The sequence below is a fragment of the Mastomys coucha genome, unplaced genomic scaffold (genome assembly GCF_008632895.1).
Source record: "Mastomys coucha isolate ucsf_1 unplaced genomic scaffold, UCSF_Mcou_1 pScaffold18, whole genome shotgun sequence".
Taxonomy (NCBI): Eukaryota; Metazoa; Chordata; class Mammalia; order Rodentia; family Muridae; genus Mastomys; species Mastomys coucha.
In genome coordinates, this window is record NW_022196900.1 from 95,723,431 (window position 1) to 95,741,450 (window position 18,020).

Here is an 18,020-nt window from a genome sequence, read left to right on the forward strand (position 1 = left end):
CAGTGCACTATCATGATACCTTGTAGTCTAGACAGCAGTGTGGCCCTTGGCAGTTTGTTTCCCTAGTTTAGAAGTACCTAATAGTGCCTGGTATTCCAGAAGCATCCAGTGCCATGTCCAAAGTGTTTAGATTTGACTTCCTCTGTTTTTATTTGTTTGTTTCCAGTGCATCCGGGTGAAATGGTCCCGCGGTTTTATAGCCTTGGTGATGGCAGCCATTTGACTGCTACCTTGCCATTCGCTGTGGTAGTTGCTCAGTGTGTGAAGTGTGTGTCTTGTGGCTGCTTCGTACCCTCACCCTGTCAACAGGCCGTTCTTCCTGTCTGCCATTGAGATTCCTCTTTTGCCCCAGCCTAGGCTGGCACAAAGCTGTGTCTCAGGTCAGTGTGGTACTCCTACATGCACCCCGCCCTCACTTGGAAGCAGGGTCTCTGAGCGAATGGACTCAGGGTGCCAGGGTGCCCCTGAGTCCCTTCCCTGCATGTTCTGGTTGGGATACAAGCTGGGCAGGCAGGACACGCAAGAGTCATAGCTGTGACCCATTTGTTGCTTTTAGCTTGGCTTGTCTCTACAGCTGTTCTCTGATTTCATTGTCTTTGAAAGTGTGTGGATTTTTGTTTGTTTTGTTTTGAAACAGGAACTCACTATGGCTCTGGCTAGCCTGAATCTAACAGAGATCTTCCCTTCCTGAGTGTTGGGATTGAAAGTGTGCCTTTTAGCATCGTAGGCTGTCTTTGGGATGCAGTAGAGGAGGCAGGTGGAGTGGATGCGGACACTGCCCATGAGTCCTTCCTCCATCTGTTTGTTGCTTGCTGAAGCCCAGCTCTCACAACAGTCTTGGTGGCAGCCCCTTGCTGAGATCCCAGGTTGTCCTTCTGAGCAGTTGGTCTTAGGCTGGGCTCAGATTCACCTTTTCACTGTAAAGAAAGGATGACAGGAGCTTCGAAGGTTGGATTTCAGGAGCACCCATTTCTGATGCCCATTGATCACAAAAGTATCTTTTCTTAATGTGCCCCCTGAATGAGTGTTCCTCAAGTGCTTTCTAGGCAGCTCACTGAACTAGTCAGTAATGCGTGTGCGTGTTCCTTTAGCTGTGGGAAGAGTTGTTGTACTCTCTTGGCCCCCTCCTACCCTCCTACCTTCCTACCCCTGGATGTGCCCTGGCCTCATCTTCTGGGCTTCGTGTCTGGCCTGAAATTGGGAGTGAAGCTGGAAGAGCTGCAGCAGTTCTGAATTCTGGAAGTTCCGAGTGTTAGGACCTCGGGTTTTTGCAAACAGTGGGCTGGGGGATGGTGCAGAGTGCTCCTGCCTCCAGCTCATGAGGGCCTGTAGTCCACATCTGTAATCCTGCGGTGAGATGGATGGTTGGGAAACGGAGATGACAGTCCCCAGAAGTTTGTAGGCCAGCTAACCTGATGTATGCAGTGGCAAACAGAAGGACACCAGTATCCGAGGTTGCCCTCTGACCTCTTCCTGCATGTGCATGTATACAGGCACATGCACACATTTCTAAGAGCCAGTTCTGTCAGGAAGATGCTAAGTAGCACAAAGTTAGCCCAGCAAGTGTCCCAAGTCTGTTGTGCATGGAGCGTAGGTGGAGCTGGGGACGGCAGCTGACGAGTTTGACAGCTCTGCTTCAGGTCTCTAGGTCTTAGAGAATGCTGTGTGGCAAGAACTGGAATAGCCTGGGCTTGGGTCTGGCAGACAGAAGAGAATTATTAGTGAGAGGAAGATGCAGGTGGAGGAAGCAGCAAGTGGCCAGTGCTTTGTGAACAAGCTGCCTGTAAAGAGGGGTGTTCCCTGGGTAACCGTCAGCAGGGACTGGGGTGCTTCGGGGCTGTGTAGGGAGGGGACTCCCCCAAGAGCCTGCGAGTCTTTAAGAAACAAAGACCCTAACTCAAAATTCCTGCTACTTGATCCAGGCTTTCCCCATCCCATTCCAAGTGTGCATGGCTGTGGTTTACAGGAGTCGGGTGTCTAAGATGCTTTTGAAACTGTGCTGCGCATCCATGGGGCTGGAACAGCCCTGCATGTCACCTCTTTCCCTTCACTTGTGGTGTTCATCTCACGTGGACAGACAGTGAGGGCCAGCAGCTCCTGTGGGCTGGCTGGTGCTATTGAGGACTGGCCTCAGTGCTCCATACCACCTTGAATTTGCGTGGTCTTGGCAGGAACTCACACAAGAATAAATTTGGCTGAAGAGCAAAGCTGTTTACATCATTGATTAGAAATGGACTCCTACACTGGCCTTGCTCTGGAATTAATCCTCCCGTGAGAAGGAGCTAAGTCATATTCCTCAGCCAAAGGCCACAAGGGAAATGAGAAGAAAGAGGGCAGACCCTCTGTTATGGATGACCATAACAGCCTCCTGGGTCAGCCCTTGCTGGGGACTCAAGCCTGACACCCGTGTCCTTACTGTCTTGGGACCACTTCTAAGTTCTAGAGCTGAGGTGTGGACATAGCCTGTGGCATGGCCTGTAGACCCAGTGCAGAGTCTCATGGGAAACGGCCACAGATAGGTAGTCCACGCCACTGCCACATAGAAGCAAGAGACACCCGTGTGGGAAGATGACCAGTGGGTCATCTTGCGAAATTTCATCTTTTTCCTTCACCATGTCCTGGCTGTCTTTGATTCATATGCTAATAGAATTTTCTCATTACAATCTGCCTTCCCAAAGCTGCAGGGAGCATCACATTACCGAGGGGCACGGAGTACCCCCACTTCCTGCAGCACCTACCTCAAACCCAGAGCTGTGCATGTTTACAGAGTTCAGTGGGGTCGCTAGTGATAGTCCCAACACCTGCCCGGCTCATCCTCGGTGTCATGTCAGGGCCTGCACTCCCCACTTCTCCAGCCTCTCCCGAAGCAGTTATTCCAGCTGGCAGAGCTGTGACACGGGTTTCTGTAAGCATTCCCACAGTTCTTCACAGGAGGAGTATGACCTCGGAGCCATGTGCCTCCACCCCTCTCCTGCCATGAGAGGTGGTGGGTGGTAAGAACAGTACTCAAGGGATGGATGGATTTTCCGTCTGGGGCTCTGCACAAAGCTGAGCATTTGTTGGCCATCCAAACACTGTTGTTGTTTGGGGAGTCAGGGGTTAGACGGGGAACGCCTTCTACCTATCCATGAGCAGAAAGCTGAGCAGAACAACCCCCTCCGCTTCCCTGAACTTGGCCCTGTTCTATCTGGCACCGAATTTATGAGCTAAGTATCAAACAGACTTGGCAAAGCGAAGCAAAAATGTTTTCTCTTTGTGTCATGGGTGAGTTTTGAAGCTGGCTTTGCTGAGGCCCCTGGGTAGCAGCTTATCTGGTTTCTCTGTGCTGGTGGGAGGATCCCAGATAGATGCCTTTCTAACACTGCAGTACTAGGACATCTTGCTTTGACAGTAACCCTGCTACCCCTGTGACTTGTCCCCCTTTTCATACCAACTCTCACCCTGCAGAGGGTGCCCAGGCAGCTCAGGCATTTCCGGGGCCGAGGGGCAGAAGCAGTTGAGGCACTGTGTATTCTCTTCCTTGGAAATTACTCCTGGGCTGCTTGGGAAAGTGTGTCTCCCAGAGCTGGGTGAGGGTTCTGTATGTATCCCATGTATTCTCTGTGGGGTTGCATAGAGCCCTGACAGCCATGTTTATCTGTATGTTAGGAGTGTACAGTGTAGAGGTGATGGGGTTTCAGGCCTCAGCCTTTCCTTCAGTCTCTCCTCTTCTGCTCTCAGAGGCCTGCAGCATTTTATAGAAAGCTATGTGATTGTCAAATTTTGAGAGGTCAATACTGGGGGGTCTAGCTCAGGGCCTTGTGGCTGCTGGCCTGTGACAGGTGAGCTGTCTCCCTAGCTGAGGTTTTTAGCATTAGTGAAAGCTGTCAGACAGAGGCATATAATCTGGATGAGAGTTTAGAAACTGAGCGTTGGGGTCTGTGATTCGCTCCCCTGGCCTCCCTATGGTTCCATTCTCAGGTACATGTACACGTATAGGCCAAGTGAGGAAGCTAGTCCATCCCCCTTTGGTCCAGTTGGAACCGTCCAGGCTTGTGGGTCTCGGGGTCTCCTGTGCATAGTCTCGGATGTGCTGTGGTGGAAAATGCAGCATTGTTTCCTAGAGGTAGCCAAAGGCTTTCGGTTTGAAATGTGAGACTTTTTAATCTTTTCATTGCCTTTCTGTTTCCTGTTGACTCACATGTAAAGGTCATTGAACATTGAATGTCCCAGGTATGTATTAGTCACCCCATTTCCTCTTCAAAAAAAAAAAAAAGCACCGAGCAGGGACGTTACTACCCTTAGTTTCTAGGGAAGCCTTTAGCTTGGAGCTTAGAGGCCTGCCCCAGGCCCTGCACCCAGGTTTGATGGGGTCCAGATCTGAATGCAGACTCTCTCATTCATCATTCCTTACCCTGGGTACTGCCTGCTTCTTCTGTAGTCAGTGGTACCAACCCAGATGTTGACTAACTGGCTGCTCCTCCTGTGGAAATGTCACCGAGAGATGGCAGAGTCTTAGGACAGGGAGCATGGGCTTGTGGAGCAATCAAGGCAGTGACCTTGGCCGTGTGCTACAGTTCCAGCAAGGAGGTCAAAGCAGGCAGATCCTTACTTAGTAAGTCCTAGACCAGTGAGGGGCCTTATCTAAATAATAAAATAAAAAAGCTTATCTCCTAGCTCACACACGTACATGTGTACATGCATGTGTAACTACATACTCACACATACAGAGCTATAGCTATAGTTTTACTGATGTGTCCTTGGCTGTGAGGTACAGCCTGTCACTTCTGGCTTAGTAGAAGCTGTCCTGACATCATCAGGGCTGTTTTAGGTGGTAGCTTGATGGTACTCAGCAGTAATGCCCAGGGTTGTCACCTCCCTGTCTACCTCTTTCTGCCCTTCAGGTAATGTTAACAGATAAGCAGAGGACAGGCGTGGCTTTAGGAACATTGGAGCCTGGCTCCAGGACTAGGATGGAATCAGCTGTAAGAGGGTCTTTGTGATTCCTGCTTCTCCTTGGACATGGTTTTAGATGGTGTGAATTTCTTTACAGGCGCTTCTCAGCCTTCCAGTAAGCCTGCATTGGAGAGAGCATAGTTATTTGTGTTTAATAGATGCAGGAATGAAGGACTGGGAAGGTGACAGACTTGTCCAGACCCCACTGCTAGGATATGGCAGCTGTAAGCTTGATACCCTTTTCCGTCTTACTTCTGATAGATTTGCCAGGGTATCTTAGTCTTGAACAGTGAGGCCAGGAAGTGTCTTTTGTTGGGTGGGGGGTCATCTTTTTGCCCTGTAGGTCATGATATAAACCAGAGGAGAGGAGTACCAGGTCTTAGTGTAAATTTGCAAGCATGTCACGTTTTGGTAAAGTGACATCATAGGTACCCATCAGCAGAGTAGCTTTGTTGATACAGTGGAGGGATGTGGGGATTCTCACAGGTTCTTGCAGGATTCTGTTGTCTCCTCTATCTGTGATTGACAGTTAAGTGTGGCACCTTTGTGAGGGGACATGCAGACAGAAGTTGGGTAGTTTTCCTGGGCCTGGGAAGTAGGAGAAATCAAGTGCAGAGGTGCATCTGCCTGGAACGCCAGCGTTCCACAGCACAGCAGGCAACTGCAGTTAACCGTATACTCAAAGTAGCTGGTAGAGAGGATTCGGAATGACCCTGCGCAAAGACATGCATGGCAGGTTGCATAGAGAGGCCTTCATCTGATCAGTCCACGTCGTACACGTGTGTGCAAGTGTGGGTGTGAGTTAAAAAGTTTTAAAATGTTTTAAAGTAGCCTTAAATGAGTCCTTGTTGTTGTTGTTTTACTTTTTGCTGTGCTGGGACTTGATCCCAGAGCCTCATGTGGGTTGGGAAAGCAGCTTTACCTCTGAGCTGTATTCCAGCCCACCCAGTGCTTATTTGATGCACAAGTATTATGTTCCTTTCAAGCCTTCCTTTAGACCTAAATCAAGAAACAGCCCTGTTCTACTTGTAGGTAAAAATGCTTGGGTTGATGGAGGCCCCCCTCCCCATTCTTCATATATTGCTGCTTTGGGACTTGTTTGTACTGTTGGCTGATGGGAGCTGATCTGTCATATTCCCACCCCCACCTTTGAAAGCTATACAAGTACTTTATTGGGGTAAATATTATGTATAATGTATTATGTTAAAAAAATATCCAAATCCTGTGAATTGCATCCAGGCTAGCTCATGAGTGTGTTTAAGAGAAGGTTCTTGTCAGTTGGCTGCTGCTGCTACAAAAGGAGTTGACGTCTCTCGGCCAGTGCACGTGCAGACCTTTTTTCCAAACAGTTTTCTTCCAGGTTTGGAATACAGGGACACTCTGGATTAATTGTTTGGCCTTTGAACGGAGTCTTCTTGAGTTTCCCATACCATCGAAGTGGATGTGAGCAGCACACATGCCATCTATTGAAGACGTCTTGGGATTGCCCCTAATTATGTGTCTAGCTGCCAGTTGACAAAGTGGAGGGATTAGTCGCTGGTTACATGAAACCAGCCAGGATCATGCAGAGGCAGCAGCTGGAGACATCTGCGAACCATTAATGAACAGACCATAGGTGATGGCGCCCTGTGGACTCTTCTAAAGGGGCCAGGGAACCATCAACCAGAGACACTGTCTCCAAAAAGCTTTAGTGTTTTTAAGAAATCACCTGTCAGTGGTGTGTGAGACTATGGTTGTAATCCAAGGAGACAGATTGGTGGTGGAAACCACCCCCCTCACCCCGCCTGGGAGAAGACCCTCACTGTTGCTGATTGATTCTCTTAGCCAGCAGGCTGCTACAGGAAGTCAATGTTAGACTGGATCCTGTTAGTTAGTGGCCTCTGTCTCAGTGTCACAGTGCTTTGGCTCCAGGCCTTCGCTTACCTGTGAAACTGGCACCTGGTCCCCAAGACATGGCCTGCCCCTTCCTCAGTGCCCAGCAGCACCCAGTCCCCAGGACATGGCCTGCTCCTTCCTCAGTGCCCAGCAGCACCCGGTCCCCAGGACATGGCCTGCCCCTTCCTCAGTGCCCAGCAGCACCTGGTCCCCAGGACATGGCCTGCTCCTTCCTCAGTGCCCAGCAGCACCCGGTCCCCAGGATGTGGCCTGCTCCTTCCTCAGTGCCCAGCAGCACCCGGTCCCCAGGACATGGCCTGCTCCTTCCTCAGTGCCCAGCAGCAGGTGCAGCACTGCTTCCTTCCCTTTTCTTTCAGAATTGGTTTGCACATTGAGTTTTATTTTGTTGTGTTTTGTTTTGTTTTTTAATTTTAAGACAGTTTCTCTGTGTCCTGGAACTCACTCTGTAGACCAGACTGGCCTCCAAGTCCTGGAGTATCTCTGCCTCTTGAGCCCTTGGATTAAAGGCATGCACCACCATACCTTGGGGAGCACAGCAAGAAGTTCACCCGCACACTCTTGAGTGACCAGAAGCATGTCCGACTGCTTTCCTCTCCTCCCCCCTCTGATCTCCTTCCAGTGAGCCCAGGCCTTTGAATACTGTTGGATCAGTTCTCCCAACACAGAACTCCTAGGGTACTACGGGGAGGAAGCCGGCCCAGCTTCATCCTCAAGTTTCTGCATATGGTTAAGCTATAAGCAGGTGGTAAGCACAGTGTTTGTGTTTGGGTCCTGGTTCACTTGCTGTGGAGTTGTCCATCTACCGAGCTAGAAAGTTTCTAAGACCCCGGTCAGTGTATAACAGCTCTGTGTTTGCAAGCCTGGACAGGTAGTTGAGTTGCTCCGGCGAGAAGTTCTGCTCCAGGTTAGCCAGTTTGCTCATAAGCAGGCCCAAGAACATGCTGGCAGTGTGGCAGAGCCACATACTTAGTGTTGTCATCGGACCTGTGTGTTTCTCCTCTGCCGTCCCTGTTGCCTTAGTAAGTCCAAGGCATGGGAAGCAGGCAGCTATCGCCTGTAGGAGTACTGGTAGGGGATTGAGTTTTGAGCACACAGAACAGATGTGTGGTGGGATGGGCAGCCACCATCTGTTGAAGAGGAGGGTACAAGAAGGACATCTGCCTCATACAGAGGTAGAAGAAGCCAAAGGTACCAACATAGCTATGCCTCCTGGAGATGCTGGGGACCTGTTCCTTTCAGACAACCCTGCCACCAGCCTTGTAGAGTGAATTCTAGGCTCCGTGGAGAAGTGACCCTGAGTTCTATGGGTGAGAGCTGAAACTGCAAACAGAAGCACAGCTAAGGGCGATGTTCGGAGGCTTTGGTTCCCATGGACTGTGTCGGGAAAAGTCCATCGATGGCGGCTGAAGAACTAGGCAGAAGCTGCGTGCGGGTTGCTAAGTTTCCACTGGGAGAAGCACATGGAAATTCCCACTGTTGGTGGGATGTCAAGGTGTCTTTGGGACTCTTCTAAGCCTATCACATTGGTGCAGTTTGATAACCTCAGGTGGGCTTGGAAACATCAGGAAACAGGGAGATGGTTCAAGTAGGCAGCTGCTTTCAGCTGTGACCTCTGTGGGACAGATGGCTGAGAAGGTATCGGAGCAGGCTGCAAGGTGCTCTGGGGAGGACCTCTTGACAACACCTGTGGAATTAGTCTGCCTTTGTCCTTCTGTCCCTCCTCTCACGGTCGCTAGATGGCACACAAGGCAGGGGGTTGTGTGGAGCAGGGGTTGGCTTTCAAGTCTGTCGTCCTTAGTTGATGCAGAGTAACTTGGCACCTGAAGTGTTACCCCTGCTTCCTAGAGACCCTTGGCAGCCCACATGGGAAGCCTGTGTCAAGGTAGACAGAAACCAGGGAAGAGTGTGTCCTGGCAGAGAAACCATGTCCTTATACCCTGCTGAGAGTTCTGCAGTGTGAGAAGTGGGGACTGGCAAAATGGCATTGCTTGTGCACCATGCTGCCCACTTTAAAGGGTTCTTTTTTTTCTGCCAAGGTAAAGCAGGGAGTTATTTTTTGCACATGAGCTGCTTTCTTCCTGAGCTCCTTTCTTTCTGAGAGATTACCATCTTCTAGAGACGTCTGCATGACCCAAGACAGTGCTAAATGGTTCCTGGTGTGTCACATGATGTTTGTTTTAGCCTGTTTTAAAAGCTGTCACTAACCTATCCATGACAGTGTGCAGTAGACTCCAAAGTTTCAGGGTCATACCTTCTGCCCAAGTAGATGTTGTTTTGTCCCCTCAGTAGATTTTCCATGGAAACTAATGCTATCCTGAGGATACACTGTGTCTGGGCCACTGTCATCAATGTGCCTCCCAGGGGCAGTTATTCAATAGAAAAATCACTTTTCATTTTATTAAACCGAAATGTGCGTTTTTCCAGAGTGACCTGACATGGAGACTGGGTTTACCCTCCATTCTCTCTCAAATAGCCCCCAGCACAAGCTGTTCTGTGTTCCAAGGCAGAAAACAGATTCTGCTAAACAATTGCTTGCTGGATCACAAGACCATCCTGGAGGGCAGTCCTGGTCAAGTGAGACACCACAAGCCTGTGGTCAGTCAGCCCAGCCTCCAGGCGCCAGCAGCTTACCCTGTGCAGTGTGTGAAGTGAGTGTTCACTAAGCCTCTCTGGAAAGTAAACCAGCTCTGTAGGCTCTGTTTACATACAGATGTCTACACCAGAGGCCAGATCTGCCCAACCAGTCAGGAGGACCAGGCCCACTTCCACCTGGAAGTCTTAGTAGTGTGAGCTCCTGGTTCTCCCTGGAGTTAGATATACCATGTTTCAAAAGGATGCCCAGGCTGCATGCACTCTGGAGCTTTTCAACCCTCCTCCTGTCTGTTCTGCCCATTAACTGCTGACTCTGCAGCCTTCTGAGCATGTGTGAGAAGGCTCCTTGATGGTCTCTTCTGCCCAAGGCTCATCTAGTGAGACTGCCCCCCAGTGGTCATTGTGAGAAACTTTTGTGCTGCTGCCATGCACTGAGGTTACCAGAGATTCTCTAGTGTCTCCAACGTCCCTCCAGAGTAGCTTCTGTGGTCATCAGCTCAGGGACACCCTGGCCAGGCCATTCTGGCTCAGGGGCTTGCATTGGTATTATCACAGTGGGAGCTAGACATACTGCTGGGGCTTAGGGGCCTGTCTGTCGTATAAGATCCGAGCTTCTTTTCCTGTGGAGAGCAGTCTCATCTATCCTCAGAAGTCACTCAAGGTGAAGCTTGCTGTAGGATTGCCAAAGTAGTCACACGATGCACCCTACTTCTGAGAAGAAAGGACTGTGGACACATGTGAGTCCAGTAGCAGGGCGGCTGACCACGTATGCTGCTGGATAGGGTAGAGTGCCTAGGTATGGCTGACTTTGGGAAATCAGTCTCCTGTGATACAGGGTTGTGACATTCCTCTGTGGACTCCTCAGGAGCTCCTAAACCTACACAGGAATCCAGAGAAGATAGCCCAAAACACAAGCCTTCCCCCGCCAAGAGCCAAGAGCCACACTGATGGGGTGATGGGGCTGCAAGCCTGGTCCAAGCTAAGCGACTTGCCTGTGAGAAGCTTGGGAGTAACAGTACAAGGCCCGGCCACCTCCTACTCCGGACGGGAGGCTCATCCCCCTCTGTGCTGTGCTGCCCTCGGGGCACAGGGCTAGATCTCCTCATCAGCCCTTCTCTTCCTTTTATACTGTGGAGGTGCACTGTGGCCCTCTGCAAGGCCCCCAGGGGCTGCCTTGGGTACAGAAACCTACCCCACCCCCCATGTCCCTGGGAGTCCTCTGGCTTTAGTAGTGGGCTTTATGTCCAGCTTTACCATTGCTGGGAAAGTGTGTGTGCCGGGCACAGCTGGGGCTTATCGCAGGCCCGGGTGTGCCTGGCTCTCGGTGCGTCCCACACAGGAACCAAGGCTGCTTGCTTTGCTCATGATTTCCCTGGGGACTCTGTGTATATTTAGCAGGGCAGCTTTGGCTGTGTGCAGAAGACTGGAGGTGACACTCGGGCACCTTGGGCACATGTACTCTCTGGTTATTTTCGCCTATGGTATTTGATTTGATTCTTACTTCTCACTTACATGGACATTATTTTACCTGTTGCCAGGCGATTTAGGCAGTTTTGTGACTTTTTTAAAGTCATGGGAAAGCTAGCAGGAGCCAACCCCCTCCTGCCTTGGCTGATGGACTTCAGAAGCCGGCACCGTATCCTTTCATGCCCTCCAGCTCTTGTCCTGGGGCAGTTTTTTTCCTAATTGATTTTGATTTTTTTTTTTTCCTCCTGCACTGTAAGCCCTGTAAAGACCAGGGACTTTGTATTCACTATTGAGCATCAAAAACAGAGCTGGTTACCTAGGCAACAATAAATAAGTTTTGAGTGACTAATTGAATGGGCAGAGAGCTGTGGAAGGTGCGGTGGAATGGCCTTTCTTTGGCTACTTATTTTTCATCCCATCCCATGACCACCAGTGTGGTGGGAGGGAAAGTCCAGGAAGCTGGCTTTCTGAAGGAGGGCACTTGCAAGAAGCCACCAGTCAAGGGCTTGCAGTTTGCAAAATAAGAAGTAACTATGAAGGAGGGCTGCCTAAGAAGACGGGCAAAGGGACAAACGTGAACCACTGCGTCTGCTGTGTCCCCATCATGTGCTCGTACCACAGTGCCTGGATGTTTGCTCAGTACTGTGATAATTGGGACTAAATCTCATGCCTCAGGCCCAGTTGGGGCCTGGCCCAAGGTTGGCACTCCATGCCCAGTTATTGACTAGTGAATCCAGAAGGGTGGTTTTCTAGGTGATAGGCGGGACGGAGGGACCCAGCGTGCATCTGCTCTTAGGACGAAGGAGGCGTGTCAGAGGGCATACAGGCCAGCCACAGCCAGGCACAGACTGAAGGCACACAGATGTCCAGCCTCAGGAAGACTTCCTCCTCTGCCCTACCCCTTCTTCACTTGTTCCTGAGGTAGTTCTTCCTAGTACTTTAGGGCTGGAGAGCTGGCTCAGCACTTAAGAGCACTAGGTCCTCTTCAGAGGACCTAGGTTCGAGTCTCAGAACCCACAAGGTGACTTACAACTGTCTGTAACTCCAATTCTGTGGGATCTGATGCCCTCTGCTGACATTCATTGGCATCAGGCATATGCATAGACATACATGCAGGCAATACGTCCATACACGTAAAATAAATATTAATATATATGTATATATACAAATGTATGTATATATGTGTATGCATCTGTCTGTCTGTCTGTCTACCTGCTGACTACGTAAGTAACAGCTTAGCATAGTGTAGAGCTTCACAGTCTTTCTTGCAAGACCCAGACAGCACTGTCTTCTCTTTCCTGGGGCCTGTGTAACTCTTCACAGTTAGGAATTCCGTATTCACTCTTCATCAGGACCTCATGAAAATGGAGGTGTCTCCTGGGTTGTCCACAGGGTACCCTTCCCCACAACCCTGTTTTCTTGGTGTTCTTGATGCAGCTGCCTTTAGACCCCCAGGCTTGGTGTGACTCCTAGCGAGTGGCTCTGGTCCACTCCACTCTAATTTTAACTTTTTACGGGCTGTCAGTAGGCTTTCCCATGTTGCTTCACTTATGGGAAGCATTTAGTCATTTCCTAACCTAATGAGAGTTCAACATCCTTAGCCCCAGAAATCTGTTGTGAAACATTTCCAGTTAGGGTAGATTGGGATAGCACAGAGCCCAGTGAGATGGAGTGAGATCAGCGAGGTAGGACTGGCCTGCCAGCGCGTGCAGTCTAGCTGTCAGCAAGCAAGTACTTCTGTAGAGGCCTCTTGGGGTTGAGGAGTGGCACTTGGGGTTTTGGGGTCTGAAGAGGCTGCCCAGAGATCAGAATGATGTTCTTGCATGCTGGCCTTCAGGGTCTCCACAAGTCCCAGTGTATTGGGATTACAATTGTAAATGAGAGTGGCTTACATATGTAGACGTTTTCTTTAGCATTCTGAGGAAAGTTGCTAATGTCTATTTTCTAAAATCCACAAGTTTAGGGCCTGAGTGGTCTTGGGTAAATGCATGCCTGGTGTTTCTAAAGAGGGCCCTTGCTCTGACCCGGGTACTAAGAGCAAGCTCCCTTGTTCCCCCCACAAAAGTCACAACAAAAACGGACTCAGTTAGCCGGCAATTGTGGGGAAGTTGTCCTTTGTGTTGGATGTTGAGTGGGAGTCCTAACCCGTAGTCCTGGCAGCATCCTTTTCTCCTGTCATGGCAGGCAGAAGTGTTCTCATGTGTCCTGAAACAGCAGGTCGGGTAGGAATGGCTAGTCCCACGACAATCATCTCTGGGTGAGAAACACTAGTTCCATTCCAGTTGAATCATTTAGAGTTTCCAGTTTTTGTTTAAAAAAAAAAAAAAAGTACTGTATTTAAACGCATGCTTGTATGTGTGCATGTTGAGAGGCCTGAGGCGTTAGATGCTCTTGCACTGGAGTTGCAGCCATTTGTGAGCCTCCTCACAAGGGTGCTAGGAACTGAACCCAGGTCCTTTGCAAGAGCAGCATGTGCTCCGAACCAGTGAGCCATCTCTCCAGCACCTTATTTGGGAGCAGAGTCTCATGTGTCTCAGGATGGTCTTGCATTCACTTACATAAGTGACAGTGACCCTGTGAGCTTGTCTGCCTCCCAAGTGCTAAAATTGCAGCAGTGCCACTGTGCTTGGTTTATTCTGGGTATAAACGCAGGGTTTATACCCAGAGCATAAACCCAGATCATCCTGAGTGAGGTAACCCAATCACAAAAGAACACACATGGTATGCACTCTCTAATAAGTGATATTTTCTAATAGTCTGAGCCCAGAAGCTCAGAATACCCAAAATACAATCTGCTAAGCAGTCAGTCTCCACCTGAGTACGTCTCCCATTTCAGGGTTTTCACTGTGGGTGGGTAGTAACGAGATCAGACACCTTGTGGTGGCTTGTAGCTACAGTAAGATAGGAAGGAGTATTATAAAACAGTGATGTCGTGTGTGTGTGTGTGCACCCAAGTGCTTCAGAAGTCAGAATTATAGAGGGTCCCCTGGAGCTGGAGTTAGGTGATTGTGACTGACCTGGTGTGGGTGCTGGACATCAAACTCTGGTCTCTGGAAGAGCAACGCATGCTCTTAACCTCTGGGCCATCTCTCTAGCCCCTTAGATCAACATTTTACATATGTGAGGCCTGACTGACATTTCTATAAGATGCCCCAGGTATCAAACACACACTGCTGCTGTGTGCTGACACCCCATATATGTTATTGCCCGAGTCACCAGACCACTCAGAGGTTACCCAGGTCCCTTTCCCCACCTTGTGCATAACGAAGCCTTTCCATAGTCAGTGAGCTCTCTCTGCTGTATCCTGGACGTGGTACGCTAGCTTCCTGTGCCAATGAGCCAAGCCCATGCCTATGGCCTTGGCTGATCTGTCTCCTGTCTCGCTGTAAAAGTGCAAGCAAGAAGTTCTTGGTGATTGGACGCCTCATTAAACAAAAGCAGCAGCAGGGGCTTGGGCTACTTTGTTTTCTTTAGAGTTTGTTCTCTGATAATAAATGATCAACCAGTCTTGAGCAAAGGATGGGCTTTTTTTCCCTTTAACAGTCTGCCATGTATGTATATGTGAAAATAGGACTGGCTCCAGATAGCTCTGTGCCTGTCTGTGGTGGACACAAAGTCGGCCCCTGCCTCATGCTCGCTGTGGTTGGTAGAGTTGCGATGGCTGTGGCTCATTACAGCCAAATGTGGCGTCCTGGGAGTTCTGTGTGTTCTGTGAGACTCTTTGGCTTGCTCATGTAGGGTTTTCAAAAGTCCTAGAGCAGGTATCAGATACAATTCAAAGCCTTTTGGTGCTGGGGATTCCCATGGCTGCCTGCCCTCAGCACACCCCACCCGACTCGGTCCTCTCTGTCCTCCCAGGCACACTTTCCTCACGTAGTCCCAGGTCTAAATTTCTGTGCTGGACCCACTGTGCACCAAGTTCCCTTAGCTCTTCACTGCTCTTGCCCTACTCAGCCTCGTCCTCTCCCTCACCCTGCCTTGATTATTTCAGTGTATCTGTGGTGCATGGTACACTGGGGCCGCCATGAATGTTAGTAGGGGACAAAGCACCACACCATGATGCTTGGGAAGGTGTTCAGGGAACGAGAGTGGGGTTAGCCCCAGTACCCAGCGCAGCAGGTGGCACAGTTCACTGTGTTGTATTTTACTGCTAGAGTGAGCCCTTCTTAAAGTTAATTCATTTATTTTGTTTGTGCACGTGTGCATATGCCAAGGTGTACTTGTCAGAGAGCAGCTCGTGAGCAGTCAGTCCTTAACTCACATGGCCATGTTTGGTGGCAGGTGCTTTTCCTTCCAGCCAGCCTGCCACAAGCTCTTGACTTTCAGTGCTTCAGGTTTCAGACCAGTTTGCAAAGAGGCCTGGGAAGCTCTGTAGGCACTGAATGATGCAGGTGTAATTGCACCTTGGTCCCAGGCCTTTGCTTCCTTCTTTCCGATACAGTTATCAGGGTCCCTGGCCTGGCAGTGTCACCTGATGGTATTCATCTTCAGCTCAGAGCAGAAGTCACCATAACTTTGTCCAAGAATCTGCTTACTGTAGAAGCAGCCTGGGAGTTAGCACCTAGAGATGTCAGCTCTGCTGTATAGGGGACTGGGTGGATTGCCTTCTTGCTTTCTCCTTCAGGATCTCACTCAGACAGGCTGCTCTATAAAGAGGAGCAGGCTGTCTGCACAGCGTCCATCCAGGCTGCAGGCCCATGTAGGCCTAGCAGAGGGTCTTCCGCAAGACTCCTATGGTCTCAGTGTATCCCAAGCAAGCAACCTGAGAAGGGCCTTCCGCAGGAGCTCTTAGTGTTGGCATAAATCTTTAGATGCTTTTCTTTGTTCCTCCACAGAGCGATCAGCAGCTGGACTGCGCCTTGGACCTGATGAGGCGCCTGCCTCCACAGCAGATTGAGAAAAACCTCAGTGATCTGATCGACCTGGTGCGTACCCACCATGCTCTCGCTCAAGTGGAGTGAGGCGCATGGATGCTATCTTCTGGACTCTGTGTGGAATTCAAAACGCAGGCCACACGCCACCTCTGGGCTCTGAGAGTCTTCCTACGGAGGAGATGAGTTTCATATGCTGGTCTTACTCTGAGTCCATGTGTATTGAGAAAGTCCTCAGTACACATTGATTATGAAGCTAATTATGGCCCCTTCCCCGACTTACCTTGCTTTAGTTTCTAGAAGCTTGCATTGGGGCCGTGCCTCTGCAGGTATCCACTAAGGTAGCTGATCCAGGTTGGACGAACTTCCTCAGCCAGCCCCAGTCCAGCCCCAGTCCAGCCCCAGTCCAGCAGTGCCCTTTCTAGTCTGAAAGGTGTAACAACGAAAGGTTTTATTGCGTCTGTTTTTAAAGCATTCAGCTATTTTTTAAACTTTTTTTTAATTTAAACGTATAAAACACTGGGCTTTAAACTGATGCTGCGGATGAGTTGGCCCTGAGATACTGTTTGAAAATATTAAAATACTGAGCATTGTGAAGCCACAGGAGTAACTGAAACCTGCCCTTGGAGGCCTTCCAGCCTACCTAACTGATTTAATGGGGGCTCTGGACCAAGTCTGCTTTTCCCATTGTGTCCCATGTCTTCCTGCATAGGAAGCAACAAGGCATCCCTGACACAGGTCCTCAGCCCTTTCATCTGCTCCCGTCATGTACTTTGATGCTGCTGTTGGGGCCCAGGACATTCTCACCAGGAAAACCATTCGATAGGAGGAGATTTCCATCCATCCCAGATAAAACTCTCCCAGCAGCCTGGAAGTCCCCAGTGCAACAGTCTTGTTTATAGGGCCTGAAGCTCCAGCTGTGAGCAGGTGTGTGAGACAAACACAGGCCAGGAGGAGGGGGTATGAACAGGAATGGGGAGGGGACCCTTAGGAATGGGGGGGGTGGTTTCAGGAGCTAAGTAGTTCTGTGAGAGAGCCAGCCACAGGTGGCTTATGCTGGACTTGAAGAAAAAGTGGGTATAAAAAAGATAATTTTAGGGTGCTCGTGAGCACACACATGCAAACACATATACATACACACATGCATGCATGCATGCAGGCAAGCATGTTATGTCAGGATGGTAGCGGCATCTAGGAAGCCAGAGAAACTTGAAGTTGTGGTGATTGTCCCATCCACCACTCTCTGGATGTTGTATGTTCTGCTTAGTGCACTCCAGGAAGAGTTGACTTTTTCTTGGTCACAGCCTGATCCTGTGTAGATGAGGGAGGCCAAAATTGGACGTGTGACCAGGTCCCCCTCTGCTCAGCTGTGAGAGTTGCCTTTTAAACTCTGTATGAAAATGTGCTTCGCTGACGGTCAGCTCAGTACTGTGGTTTTGAAACGACACTGACGTGGAAGCACGAAAGGGCGAGTACACATTTTTCTGACGGCTCTTGATGTTTAACAGGCTGTTTTGTTCTTATGGCAACTGAAGCACCGTGCTACAGCTGCAGATTCCCCTGGGGCCCCCTCATCACTCATCTCTGAGATGTGTGTAGCTTTGCTGTAGATGCCAGTTTCCCTCAGGTCCAGGGAGGAATCTCAGCGTGATAGGGAAGGAAGAAGAGGCTGAGAGCTGCCCGGCACCAAGTGCCGGGTCAGGGCGAAGTGCCACAAACTACATCTGTCCTGGCATCTGAGCTCAATTCCTCTTTTCACCCTGTCTTCTACAAAAACTGGACCAGAAAGGAGGAGAGGGACAAGGAGACCAGGGTCGGGGGTAGGAGCTAACGTCGTTGACTGTGCCCAACAGTTAGGGTTTGAATCTTCAAGGCCTCCAAAGGGTTGCATGCATGGAAGGCTTGATCCTCTGCTGGTGGCACTGTTGGAAGGCAGTGGAACTTTTAGGAGGTAGAGCCAAGTGGGAAAGCCAGTGGAGGAAATGTGGGGATTCTAGGCCCTTTTCCTTTGGTCATGTGTGCATGAGGTGAGCAGCTTCACTCCACACTACAAGTTCCGATGTTTGGCCTAACCACAGACCCAAGTGTCCCAGAGCCAACCGATGGTGGACACAGAGAGAGTTCTAAACCACGAGCCAGAAGAAACATGTCCTAGCTCTAAGCTGTGGCAGGAATTTGGTCACAGTGAAGAAACCTTGCACACTTCTGCGGGCCTACATCTGAGTGCAGAATCTCCCTCTGAGTTTTCTTTTTTTTTTT

The 18,020-nt window shown here is 50.0% G+C and overlaps 1 protein-coding gene across 4 annotated transcripts in view; it reads left to right on the forward strand.

The window, feature by feature from the left end:
* The window catches only part of Capzb (capping actin protein of muscle Z-line subunit beta), a 103,358-nt gene that overhangs the window by 34,848 nt on the left and 50,490 nt on the right, over window positions 1–18,020 (forward strand). For all 4 annotated transcript variants that reach the window (XM_031379243.1, XM_031379244.1, XM_031379241.1 and 1 more), the window contains exon 2: window positions 15,726–15,815. In XM_031379243.1, coding sequence (XP_031235103.1) covers window positions 15,726–15,815 — 90 coding nt within the window. The remainder of the gene's footprint in view (window positions 1–15,725; window positions 15,816–18,020) is intronic.